The following is a 13,974-nucleotide window of genomic DNA, read 5'->3' as shown; positions in this document are numbered from 1 at the left end:
CAGACAAATCTTATAACGTCAGCTCAGGGAGGTAAAGGACTCTCTGAGTGTTTAGATAGTTAACTTTAGTCGAAGTTATCTCATGTAAACAAGTATTTCCAAGGCACACCTTTTTATATGATCATTATAAAAAAATAAGAGAGTAACAGGTATGAAATAATTCCAACTCATACTATAGGACAGTAAAACAAAAATACAGTTTAAAAGGGGAGTGATTTGTAAAATATGCATAAAGAAAATAAATCTGTTTACAGTTCTGTTTCACATGGGTGTTGATGAGAGATGTATCCATAGATTTAGTCCCTAACTTTGCTCTCAAAGTGCAGCAGATTGGTGCATTTAACTTCAACATGGCCCGCGACCATAGTTTTTCAGTATTTTGTTTAGAAAATCGACAGCGGTGGTTTGTGTCGTATACATGGTGTATTTTGCATATCTCTCAGTAGCCAATAATCTGTGAGTCTGTTGGCTCGAACATAAAGTCCGTAATAAATGTAGTCTACATTTCATAAGAGATGTAAAACCTGAGAGCATTTTAAATCGCATTTTAACAAAATGCTTATAGTTGTATTTGTATTGTTGATTTATTGTGTGAACGAGGCGATGTAGAGATGTAGTGGTTAGCTGTCATTATTAGGCTGTTATGTAGCCTACTGTTGGAGTGGTAAGCAGGCCTATTGTTTTGGGATATTTGTGGAGTTAGGTGGTCCGTGAGTGTTTTTTTATTGGTCCTTGGTATGAAAAAGTTTGAGAAACACTGCGCTAGTAGATTGTCAACGGGGGAGCCTCGCTGCGGGGAAATTATACAGATGGCTAGTCCGCCCCTGAACAATTTATATGCACACGTTATTATTAATAATAATGAAAAAAATTATAAAACATTTTTATTTTTATTTACAATTTTTTATTTTGTAATCATCTTTCAACCCCCACTTTGGGAACCCCTGCCTTAAATCCCTAAATATATTGATTAATGTAGCAAGATATCTTTCAAATAGTCAATTCATAGTGACTTGAGATGAAAGAGATGCATCATTGCTGCCCATTATCAGGAAGTGCAATGGTGATCATCTCAGGCTCAAAGTGAGATCTCTCCTCATCATTTCTAAATGCACTTAAACATTATTATTTCAGGTCATCATCCTGAACCATCCCGGGCAGATCAGCGCAGGTTACGCCCCCGTGCTAGATTGCCACACAGCTCACATTGCCTGCAAGTTCAGCGAGCTCACCGAGAAGGTCGACCGTCGTTCTGGCAAGAAGATTGAGGACAACCCCAAGTTTGTCAAGTCAGGAGACGCTGCCATTGTCATAATGAATCCTCAGAAGCCCATGGTGGTAGAGGCCTTCACCGACTATGCTCCACTGGGTGAGTAGGGTTTTCATTACTTTGCCTCTACACAGCAAAAAATCTTGTTGAGGCATTTATTTGTTGGCAGAAAGTTTTTGGTGCCCAATCCCTATCTGAGGGCAAAGCCGTCAAGCACTCTGCACGTCTAGATTAAAATCAATGGATTTGCATATGCAAAAAACGCTTCTTGTGTAAAACATCTTATTCATTATGCCAGATATTTTCATTAGGTTCTGTCATGACATGAAATGAGCACAAAATGATCTTCTATTGCCTCTTGACTCTGTTTAAGTTTTTTCTTTATATCTCTTGATCTCAGGTCGCTTTGCTGTGCGTGACATGAGGCAGACAGTGGCTGTCGGTGTCATTAAAAAGGTTGAGAAAAAGATGCTAGTGGAAAAGTCACCAAGGCTGCTAAAGTTGCTGAAAAGAAGAAATGAATTCTCATGAATGACTTTCAACAGAAAATCCAATCTCAGCAGCCATACACTCTTCATCCCAATGCCATTGTCTGGCTAGAGCCATCGGAAAAAAAAGTTTGTGCCGGAAAGGAAGGCTTTTTGTAAAACTATTAGAAGAATTAGGTTGAAAGCAAATAATAAAAATCTTAAACATTCCAAATGAACATGTTTATTTTCTTATAAACACTGATTTGTCGTTATCTTTTTTATGACTTTTAAAGATTGAATGAGTTAGATTGAGTTATTAAACATTTCTTCTCTTCGGCATATGTCCGCAGAAATGAAGTTCTTCACTTACACTGTGGCACAAGAGTGCAAAGATGGAGCTTTCACCACTTTATGTGCTTTTTTATTTGGCCAGATCACGGAGAGCCTTTTAAAGTAATCAATAAGATATTAAAATAATTAAAAACAAACACGGAGCTAAGGTACAAACAGCTTAAACAGGTGTGATGTGAAGTACGTGCAGGTTCTGGTTAAAAGCCTAGCAATTTGTTTCTGTAGTCGTTTCAAAGTTATTTTGATAGAGGCTGTTGCAATATACAGTACAGGGTAACTTACTGTTGGTAGTGTTATGCAGATGATGTCATTCTCCTTATTTGTAATTAATTTCCTCCCTCCCTCAGAATCTACAATTGTTTAATCAATAAAAAAAAAAGCCTCCTCAAGGTGTCAAGAAAAGTGAAAAATTCCCAATATTAATGTCAGAGATCTTCCATCCTTTGTATCTTTATTCAAGACGACCCTGATCATTTTAAATACTAAGGGTTTAAAATCTCTAAGGGACCCGATGCCAGTTACATAAACGTAGTTTTAAGAATAACTTTTGCCTTTGTCTGATCTTAGATTGACTAATTTATTTATTTTGAGAGAGAAAGTCAGCCAGATCACCTGGCTTTAGCTCAGTGGTTCTCAAACTTTTTCTGTCAGGCCCCCCCTTTGGAGAAAAAAGTCGCCCCCCCCCCCCCCCCCAACGCAAATAGTCACGTAATGGGCCAAGTTAACATTTATTAAAATACATCAATATGAACGTGTGCATTCCTTTGCTAGAACAGTGATAATAAAACAATGCTCCATACATCTGTGCTCAAAAAATTAATACAATTGTGCAATCCCTTTGCTAGAACAATAAGTTATAATACTTTGCCAATTTGCAATCTGTGCAAAAAAAAAAGAAAGCAAAATGCGGATATTTGGCAAGAAAGTGTGTCTTATGGTGGCTGCAATGAGCCTGTGTGGCACTGCACATTTCTTCAAAACGGGGTTGCAGGCTCAGTGGCGGCGAGAGAGATTTCTTTAGGGGGTGCTGTGGGGTTGCTTGACGTTTCATAGAGGGAGCTCAAACATTTAGGGTTTCCCATTAATGTCCCGGGTGCTACAGTGGAATTTTCCACTGCAACAATCCCCACACAAATACACAATGTACCCGCGACAGTTACAATGAAGGCTCGATAATCAGCTCATGGCTTATAGGTGTAAGCAGGTCTAAAGTGCTATTTTTATAAGTGGGGAGTGGACCTAATAGGAGTTTTTTTTTTTTTATATTGAAGTTAAACCAAGTTAAACGCATAAATCTGGTGCACTTTGAGAGCAAAATGAAGAGATCTATGAATACATCTCTCAACACCCATTTGAAACAGAACTGTAAACAGATTTTCTTTTTCTTTATGGATATTTTACAAATCACTTCCCTTTCAAACTTTATTATTTTTATGTCATATAGTATTTTCATACCTGTTTATTCTCTTATTTTTGTATAACTATAATGATCGGAAATAATTGTTTACATTAATCGTGACCAAAACGTTTGAGACCCAGCCACTAGATCGCTAGCACCAGAAGCTAACAACAACGATCTCCAGTACCAGTGCTCTCTCTCTCTCTCTCTCTCTCTCTCTCTCTCTCTCTCTCTCTCTCTCTCTCTCTCTCTCTCTCTCTCTCTCTCTCTCTCTCTCTCTCGCGCACGCACACAAAATAGCTCGTTCCACACAGACACACATAGAGCCAAGCTTGAATGAAACACAGAGACCCAGACGTAGTTCTACTGTACTGTATCATATTATTTTCGAATTTAAAAAAAAAACATTTTTCCTCCTGGTCTCTCCCGTTCCCCCCCTTTCATGCCTCTGCGCCCCACTTTGAGAAACACATTTTTAAGCTAACTATTCCAACTGTTAATCCATTACTTTAAGCTAACTATTCAAACTATTTATCCATTACTTTAAAGGGGACCATCATGCAAAATGCACTTTGTCATGTCTTTTAAATATGTGTCACTGGTGCCCTCTTCCTCTTGCTGCTGTCCATATATCCATTGATGTTGTAAAAAGGTATTATGTGGAGCCTTGTTCAAGTGCTTATATCCTGATTGATGAGTCAACAATAAAGCATTTCCGTGTTTATGTTCATTTGGCACATGTATTTGTTGATTGGTTCATGTGTGTGGCATTTTTAATGGCAGTGTTTTAAAAATGGCAAATAAGTGAAAATGTCAGATTACTCTGTCTTAGAGAACCTTGTGCAGTGTTTTGCAAAAAGTACCAAGTTAAATTGCAAATTGGGCGCAGAGCTGAAAATGCTTTTGGAGATTTGAGCTGAGGTTTTTCTCTTTTCGTGTAAGTTAAAATAAGGATGCTTTATGTGAGATTTTTGTGTGTTAGCAACTGAAAAAAAACTGTAACATGTCTATGTGAACGTTACGTTAGGATGCTTTCATAAATGGCGAACAAGTTATTTAGTTATGAACTGCTACATGGCCCGAATAATTTAAAGAAAAACCTTTTGAAAAAGTGACACGTATACACTTGTGCAACTGGTTGGACCAATATGTCACCTCCAAGCAGGAAGAGCGTAATTATCATGGGTGGAACTGTGCAGGTAGAAGGCAACAGCATCAGATTACATTTAGTAGAAATTGAAAGTGAAAGCAAATAGACTGAATAGAGCTGAAGAGAAAGGAAGACACACAATAGCTCCTATCACTGATTGCAACAGAAGCTCAACAAACACTGGTGAGGTTAACCGCTAGAAATCTATCCATCTATCTATCATCGCTCTCAAATTAATGTAATAGTTGTATTTGTTAGATAGACTGAGGCGTGAGGAGATACTGTTGTGTTTGTGTGTGTGTGTGTTTTTGTATGCTCATTTGTGCTCAACAACCACTCATGGTTGCAGTGATGTGAATTCAAAGATGATTGCAAAGTGTATTATTTGTATTGACTGCTATGCTGACTCAGCACTCCTCTTAATCGACTAGTGATTCATAACTGCTTCACTTTCAAAGTCCATTTCCGGAAATCAGAATCTGAAGATGAATTACCAACCTGATAAACTAGAATAAAGCTGTGGACACACTCATTGTTAGGGTAAAGAAAATATGTTGGGGGGGTGATGTAGAGTTAATTGGGTGTCTTTCGTTTGTTTCATTTTTACCAACTTGCTGTCAAGCTTTTCAAATAGTTGTAGTTGAAACAGAAACTTTACATTTGTTTAAGTTATTGCTAATGCCAAAATAATGTACATGCTGTTAAATCATGGCGATCTGATATTTTTATCATTAGGAAAAAGACAACAACATTCTCTCTCAAATCTTTTAACCAAAAGCAACTGGTTTCTACTTCAAGATGTTCTTTCTCTGTTTTCTGTACATAAATACTCAGAGCTGGGACGTGTGAATATGGACCGAGAGGATAGAGATGTGAAGGCCGGTCTGATTGAAGAGACGCAGCGTAAAGATGCCACAAGGGGAAAAGCGAGTCCTCTACGACTCACGCCAGCAAGAAAAAAAGTTCAACAGCAAAAATCTACAGGTGATACTGTTTTAGTGTGTACAACTCTCGGCCTGTAGGCTATTCATTCAAGAATTTATTTTGTCCAAACTGCAATAGAAAATAATCCACTAAATCTGGAAACCTTAGTTTCACTGCTTTAAATGTTTAAAGTTGTCCTTTATGTTTTACTTTATAAACCTTTTGAATCAGTTTAATTGCAATCAGCAGCAGATCATTAGAGCTTTGTAGCTGTCCTGTATCTTTAAAGTCAACTTTTATAAGTTTTGTAGAAAAACATCAATGTTTTTAGCTTTCTGAGGATGCATTTCTAGGCAATCAAAGAGGCTTTTTAAATACTGTATTCAGTTTAAGATGATGGAAAATGTTGAAAACACATTAATAAAACCCACTTAATTTCATCACAAACAATTGAAATCAACACATTTGGAGGAACATGGTTTTTCAAGGGACAGAAACATTTCATGTAATGTAATCTTTAAGGTTAAATGTGAACTTGGTACAGTATTTAGTAAATATACTGAGCTGCAGTCTTATTGTCTCTTTGCAGAGGAGTGGTCCAAAGTGCTGGAGGAGCCGGTCTCCATCTCCCCGGAGCTGAGCTCCTGGATCAAAGCCAACGCCAATGAGCTAAAGATCCCGCAGACAGACCGCCGCTGGGCTGCAGAGGTGGTCAACGATTTCCGAGACAACCTGGTGAAATTCCTGCGGAGCAGCAGTGATCAGCCATTCTTCCAGTCAGCTGACTTCCTCACCACCGGCAGCTACTTTGAGAAAGTGAAGGTGAGAACTTGATGAACTTTTAAAATGTCTAAATGCAACCATACAGCTACAAACAGGGAATATTGTGACTGATAATAATAGTCTAAAATGTCTAAAAACTACAGTGCTTGTGTTACATTGTTGGTGTCCTTTTATTGTCCCAATATTTCCAATTACTTTTTAAAACTACATTTGAATTAAGGGGACACTGTTTCATTTGTTCAACAATTATTGGCACGTTCCCCTTTCAAGCCGTGGCAAGGTTAGTAATTGTCTGCCAGAAGCTGTCATAAATTGACTTTTTATCCAGTTTTAGGCCACATTTGTACCAAACCCTTTTAGCTGTCTTTAACTCTTTATTTTTACTTTTTAGAATTTAAGACCTGGATCAAGTGGTATTGCGCCTCACAACCCCTTATTTCTAATGCGAATGTGCTTTCTGAAGTCTTTAATTGGTTTAACTCAATGGGTGAGTTTGTAGGACAGCTTTGCAAGGAATTCAGCACCTGGAAAAAAACTCCTAAACAATGAGAAAATCGGGAGATCATTACTGCAATGACATTAATGGTGTTGGAAACAACAACCCCCATGATCCTAAAATACTAGAACATTTAGTTTCTCGTTATTGTTGAGATTGAGGGACCCCTAGTGACAGAAAATGACATATTGTGTTTAAAGTCAATGTTGAATGGGTGTCTTGAGAAGAGAGAAAGAAATACTCTATTGACAGAACACAAACAAGCACCTCCATTGTTGCTATGTTTAATCTCAGATCCACAGCCCGGATGAGTTCGACATGATGCTGAAGCTTCAGGCTCCGTCACGCTTCAACATGAAGGAGCTCGACGAAGGCCTTTTCTACCAGATCGATCTTGTCCGGCCGACTCGGGGCCCCATACAAGTTTTTCTCCTGGAGAATGGGCTCACCCTCTCATCCAGAAAGATCCTCAGTGAGACGTTTCGCCTGGTCCGCAACTTCCTCAAGAACTACAAAGGTCTGGTCATTCATCTCTCTGACTGAAAATCTGCCCGACTTTCTGTTGGACTTGGAGATTTATGACTCATTTTCTGTATATTTTGTTGACATTCATTGCTTTGGGAACCTGGATAATCCTTTTAATCGTGTTCCTTACTTCCAGTGCCAGATGAAGGCTGTCGCTGGGAGGTGAACAGGAAGAAACCCGGCTCACCGGCTGTGACCTTGTCTCTGTTCAGGAATGACATGTACAGCGACGAGTTGATCTCTCTGGACCTGGTTCCTGCTCTGGAGGTAAATCATTATATCTGTTTATTTTTATCATGAAGAGTAGTGTCAATCTGCAGAAATGTTCCATGGTTTTTGGATTACAGATACTGATAAGAGACACTTAAAGTCCTAAAACATAAGTTGCAAATTAAAGGGGAAAAAAAGACTAAATGCACTTATATATATTATTTTCATTTTCGATGAATCATCCAGTTATTTTCTAAATTAATTAATGAATCATTTGTTCTATGAAAAATGTCAGAAAATAAAGTAAATGTCCATCTAGTTTTCTCAAAGTCCAAGGTGATGTCAGTCCAAAACCGGAAGATTTTAACTTAAGTATGATTCAAAACAGAGAAAATCTGGAAATCTCTGTGAGTGATTGTAAAATACATGTTCTGATATCTTTGCATGAAAACAATCATTATTTTTCAGTCAAAAGGTTGACGATAGACATAGTTTCATCTCATTTTGTTATGCAGTATTTCAGAACAAAGTATATTATACTCTAACATACTTGATTTCAAAAGTCGTATATACCGCTTGGTAGCTTAACTAATAATAACAAATTATTTGTATCGGTTGAATATCTTTTCTATTAAGGATCTAGTTCTGCTAACTGAAGGATTTAGTTCTGCTAACTGAATTGACAAATAAAGTTAGTCAAATTGAAAGTACATTATTTGCCTGAGATGTAGTTTAAATTTAAAGTAGCACACAATTGAGATACTCAACTAAAGCACACATACCTCAAATATATCCTTCAACATATTCCACCACTGAGAGTTGGTACTAGTGACAGCAGCAGTATTGCACTTAAAGCACTTGTCCCTGTTCCTGTTTGGAGGTTCACTCCTCTCAGGGCTGGCCTCTCCCAGTCCGTAACGGACCCGATGTGGATAACTGGCTGGGAAAGAAGGTTCGCAAAGAGATCACCAGTTTACCGTGTTACTTCGTACCAAAGAGGATGAAGGGAAGAAACCTCAGCGGGGAAGCCAAAGGTGAGAGAAACATCTGTCTGTGAAGAACAATGACTGACAAAATCAAAGCTCTTCTGCATACCCTCATCCCCTCTCCTCTTTTCAGCTCATCTGTGTCTAATAAAGGCAAAGATGTGCATTGAATGTTCCTCCTGACTACCCTGCATGGATCATGAGATGATAGGCCCCTTGGCACAGAGGGCATCACCAGGTCACCTCCAATGAGCAATACGCACAGACTTTAAAATTGTTTAACCTCTGTGATCATTGTGTCTCTCTTCATGGACATTTTCTATTCCTTTACCATACCGTTTGAGTTCGTAAATGGGTGTTTCTTCTGAGGTCATTTAGTTTTTAGTAACTTTGTTTTGTTTCCGACATCTTGTGTCATTTTAGTAAGTTTGTGTCTGTGGTCCCTTGTTGTAGTTGCTTTATGTCTCGTTGTAGTTGGAACATGTCTTTTTCAGGGAAATCCTGTAGGTGCAGGCAAGACAGGTGTGTTCAGTAATCCTCTCATGCCGACTGCTACAGGAGGACATGTAGGACTGTTATTATTTTCTGAGTGTTTATGATACAGTATGTGTGTGATGACATGTTCCCATCAGTGTGTTTTTGTGTCTTTCTGCAACAGAAAGTTGGAGGATTTCTTTCTCTCACGTTGAGAAGAAAATCATCACGAGCCATGGCAACAAGAAAACATGCTGTGAGGGCAAAGCCAACAAATGCTGCCGGTTAGGCTCTGAACTCTTTATCTTCACATCTTCGTAACATTTAGTTCCTTGTTAATCTAAAAAATTGTGTCAGGTATTGTAGGTTATAATAATAATGCATTTTATTTATGGAGCGCTTTTCTTGAAACACAAAGACACTTTACAGAGTAAAGATTCATATAAACAACACACTTTAAATATATAAAACAAAACATTAATTACAGATTAAAAGCAGTTCTGAAGAGGTGAGATGTTATACAGAGCTTCACTGAAATGAAACATCTTAATATTAGCTTTTTATAAAACTATTTATTGAGCATATTCTGTGCCACTTTCTAATAGGATATCTTAATTAAAGGATTTTAAGTTGTATTTAGTCATTCTTAATAAAATCAGATTATAAAAACAATTTTCGATTTGTATATAGTTGTTCCCATGCATCTTAATGTTTTAATGTTATCTTAATTTTCTTGCATTTGTAAAATAGTTTTTTAGGTGCAATATAAATAGTTTATAATAGCAATACATGATTTGCTATTCTCTCTGGCAGGAAAAGGTGCTTGATGCTGCTCAAGTCTCTGATTGAAGGTCTGAAACAACGTTTCCCCAAAGAGCTGGATCCCCTCTGCTCGTACCACGGGAAGACCGCCTTCCTTCACATGCTGTCCATCAGGTAGGACTTACTTCCATTATATTTATTATGAATAAAATCTGCAAATTGCCGTAAGGTGTTCCAGCGGATGTTTTTATAAGGTGTGTGTATGATGTATTGTGCTTTGCAAGAGTTAAACAGCCATTGTGTTTGTTGCAGTTATAGTACTAATACCTTTTGAATGATATTAGTATTACTAGTTGAAGAATTAAGCATATGCCACAGAGTCAGGCATCAGTGTCAATCCCAGCTACATTAGATGAACAGCTGATTACATTTTCGCATCTGATTAATAAACCTCAAACAGGGTGCCAATTCAAGCTGCCTTTCCCTGCTTCCAGTGGCTGCCGGCCCATAGGGGCGCTAGGGGGGCCGCCCCCTCTCTTCCCACAAGTTTGATTGTCATTACAAAATTAAAAATATATTTAAAAAAGATATATATTTTTATTTTTTATTTTTAATGAACAAGGTAAATATTATATAGTTGGTATCAGTCAACTGTATAATCTAAAATAAAATCTTGTTTAAAATTGTGTTACGATGTCTAAAGTTACTGATAAGTCACATGATTTCTGCCTGGCCGCAGCGTGTATCATTACCCTCTCTCGTCTGGGCGCTAAGAAAGGAGCCCTCACTCAGCCCCAGCAGCATCCAACATCTGGCTGTTGCTATCTGTGAACTATGCCGCCGAAACATAATTTCAGCCAATCAGCGTCGTCAGATCTGTTGCTCAAAAGGCGACAATTTCAGCGCCCGAGAGTGTGTTATGGCTAGAAAGGATCCGTCTTGTGTAAAACTCTCGCAAGAGTTTGCGAGTCACGTTGCTGAATGTTTACGTTTGGCAGGCAGCCTTTCAGTTACGATGATTAATATCAGTGGGCCACAGCAAATGATGGTGAGAAGCTAAACTATCTATTAATTATGTCAATTACAGGGAGTGTGATTGTAACTCTGTGTGTGACTAGCTGGATGCAAACAGGTAAACGCTGTCTTTTGTTTCCCATGCTTGCTTTTCAAAGAGCCGGGGACAGATACTATGTGCCCGTGATAAATAAACACACACACACACATATTATTGTATATAGTTGAGTTTTGACAGCATCCATCAAACTAGATTTTTGGCCTTAATGGTCTGTTTTCTAATATTTCTGTATTTCTGAACCACGTCTGTGTCTGCATATCATGTTCGTATTTAGGCTCCTGATTTTAAATGGGAATTAAATCATTTGAGTGTTCCCAAAGAACCCGTGTTCTGCAGTTTGTGTGGGCCTACTGTACTGTTGCACAGTTTACTGTAGAAACTATTTCCAGGACAAGGTATTTGGAAGTTTTGGAAGATTCATAGCTAACCACACTGAAGATTATGGAGGTATTGATCAGTCTTCTCATACCTCTAACATCACCAGAAGTCATAATTTAAGGGGTCATTTCTCAAAATGTTCCCTGTGTGGTTTATTCACCATTACAATAGCCCCACCTAAAATAATTTCCAGCAGCCGCCACTGCCTGCCTCCCATTGCTGCTTCCTCTGCTGGTCGCTAAGCGTCCAAGCTCTACCAGCTCTTCCTTATTCCATGCTGTATCGGACTGTTCAAATGTCATTTCTGTTGACATTGATGCCTTCTTTGTTCTGTCTTGTGCTAGTACTCTTTCCACCTTGAGTAATTTTTTGACTTAAGTGTTTCTTACTGAGCTACTAATAAATATCTCTTTCTCTCTATTTCTCTTACAGTCATTTTTCTGACGTTTTATTTTCGTTGTCAGGTTTGACGACTCGATGTGGGCTCTCCAGCAGCTCCCCGCCTGCTTCCTGCTCCTCCTCGGGGCTCTGGAGGCGCACACTCGTGCAGGAGTCCTCCCTCACTTCTTTGCTCCCAACTATAACCTCTTCTCGGGTGCTGTCTTCCCCCGCAAAGCGATGTCTTTCCTCCTCCATGCTTTGGAGGAGCAGAGGAGGGAAGGCCTGCCCCTGCTGAAGCCTCCCACTCCTGTCTCACCGCTCTGCAACTTTGTGAAAGGGATATCTGATGAAAGCTTTTCACTTCCTCCCTCACCTGCTGACTCCCCATCTTCACTGTCCCCTTCCTTGTCTCCTATTCTAACATCCTCTTCACCCCTCTCTGCCAATAAGTTGGTAAGGAGAGTTTGGAGAGAATCTGAACCTTGTAGCCTCACTACCGGGGTCTCTCAGGTCTCTGCTCTTGGTCCTCTCTGCTTCTCTGATACATCCACTGATAAGCCCTCCATACTGACTGCAGTCTCCTCTCTGGACACTGTATTGATGAAAAAACTAGTCCTAGTGTTTGTGGCAGCATTTGTGTGTGTCCTATTATGTAAATTATAGAACTAATGGGGATTCACACTGAATATATAAAGCATCAAACACACTCCTCCCCATTTTAAAGCAATGTATACATTGGAAAACAGATAACTAAGGGAGTTATTCCTTATAGATTTGACAGTTTTACTCGATTGCTAACACAATTTTTTTTTTGATCTTGCTCAGTTTCTCAGAACACTAAACAGAATTCACAAAGCCACACACCCAAAGTGCAAAACACCTAATTTCTCCTGCTAAATTAAAGTTTTTCTCGATTGCTAACACACTAAAATTATACATAAAGCACAATTATTTTAACTGACACTCAAAAAGCAAAACATCAGCTCAAATCTCCAAAACTCTAAACACGTTTTCAGCTTTTCACACAATTTGCAAATCAACATGGCACTTTTTGCAAACCACTGCACACGTTTCTCCACGTAAGACACAGGAATCTGACATAAAGCCATGTGTTAGCAGGTTTAAAACACTGATATTCAAAATGCCTCACACATGGACCAATAAACAAGAAACACGTTCCACCTGACCAAACACCTGATAGCATAATTGTTGGCTCATCAATCAGGATGTTAGCACGATAAAAAGAACACAGGTGAGTACTTTCTTACAGCATCAATGGAAGCCAACATGGAAGCAAGAGCAAGAGGAGGAGGAAGAGGTGGGGTGAGAGTGAGAGGAGGAGGAAGAGGTGGGGTGAGAGTGAGAGGAGGAAGAATGAGAGGTAGAGGTATAGCTGGAGGGAGAGGACGTGGACAAAGAAGAATACACTCTAATGAAATGAAATGTTATCAACCATGGTTTGACGATGAGAGAGGCTGGACAGAGGGTTCAGCCTAATCGAAGCCGATTTGCTGTTGCCTCTGTAATCCGGACACTTAGACTTGAAAACAGGTTAGTTACCCGTTTGTAGCTCTGCATAACTCATGATATATCAGTGCTATATCTGTTGTGTGAAACGTATTTACTTCACTACTGTCATTGAATTGTTGGCATGTTGCATACTATAACTGTACAAAACTCCTGCACAATGTACTGTGGTAAACTTACTTTTAAGCAACATAGACACTGACCAACCACTATATCTTTGTTGTTTATCTGAAGGACTGAGAAACAAAGAGGTGCAGGTGGAAGGCTAAGGATTTTCAATGAGGCACAGGTAGCAGCAGTTACAAACTGGGTTTTGGCAAACAATGCATCACACTCAGAGATCTGAAGCATAGTAACTATGTGCTGAGATGCATGTTGCACATTGTTATTTTTGAATAAAATGTGATTTTTTTTTCAACAACTCATTTGTATTTCTTCATTTACTGTATTTCTGTATACTCTCTGCAGAAACCCCTATGTACAGAGCATAGCTCATAACAGATGAAAGTGCTTTAGATTATGCTCCGCAGTGTGTAGTTGGGTGGTCAAACAATCTAGTATTATGAATGAAGTGTGTTATATTTGGTGCAAAAGTTTGCATTTGGTAAGTGTTTATGTAGTTTTGAGTGCAGTTCTTCATTTAGCAGGAGAAATGAGGTGTTTGGCACTTTGGGTGTGGGGTTTTGTGAATTGTGTTTAGTGTTCTGAGAAACTGAGCAATTAAAAAATAAATGTGTTAGCAATCGAGAGAAACTGTAAGAACTGCACTCAAAACTACATAAACACCAAATGCAAACTTTTGCACCAAATATA

General features: G+C 38.8%; 1 protein-coding gene and 1 pseudogene across 2 annotated transcripts in view; both read left to right on the top strand.

The window, feature by feature from the left end:
* The window catches only part of LOC307022997 (elongation factor 1-alpha-like), a 7,785-nt pseudogene extending 5,813 nt beyond the window's left edge, over positions 1-1,972 (top strand). The window contains exons 7-8 of the transcript XR_013810582.1: positions 1,135-1,369; positions 1,671-1,972. The product of XR_013810582.1 is annotated as an elongation factor 1-alpha-like (transcript). The remainder of the gene's footprint in view (positions 1-1,134; positions 1,370-1,670) is intronic.
* Positions 1,973-4,760: 2,788 nt separating this feature from the next.
* On the top strand, positions 4,761-13,725 carry LOC307020961 (cyclic GMP-AMP synthase). Its single transcript, XM_079652657.1, has 9 exons — positions 4,761-4,823; positions 5,475-5,624; positions 6,154-6,386; positions 7,138-7,360; positions 7,505-7,635; positions 8,459-8,612; positions 9,223-9,322; positions 9,852-9,974; positions 11,718-13,725. Exons 2-9 carry the CDS (start codon positions 5,492-5,494, stop codon positions 12,295-12,297), a joined length of 1,677 nt encoding a protein of 558 aa, XP_079508783.1. The 5' UTR covers positions 4,761-4,823; positions 5,475-5,491; the 3' UTR covers positions 12,298-13,725.
* The last annotated feature ends 249 nt before the right edge of the window (positions 13,726-13,974 follow it).

This window comes from Notothenia rossii, assembly GCF_949606895.1.
Source record: "Notothenia rossii genome assembly, chromosome: 10".
NCBI lineage: Eukaryota > Metazoa > Chordata > Actinopteri > Perciformes > Nototheniidae > Notothenia > Notothenia rossii.
This window is presented reverse-complemented; position numbering and strand designations above follow the sequence as displayed.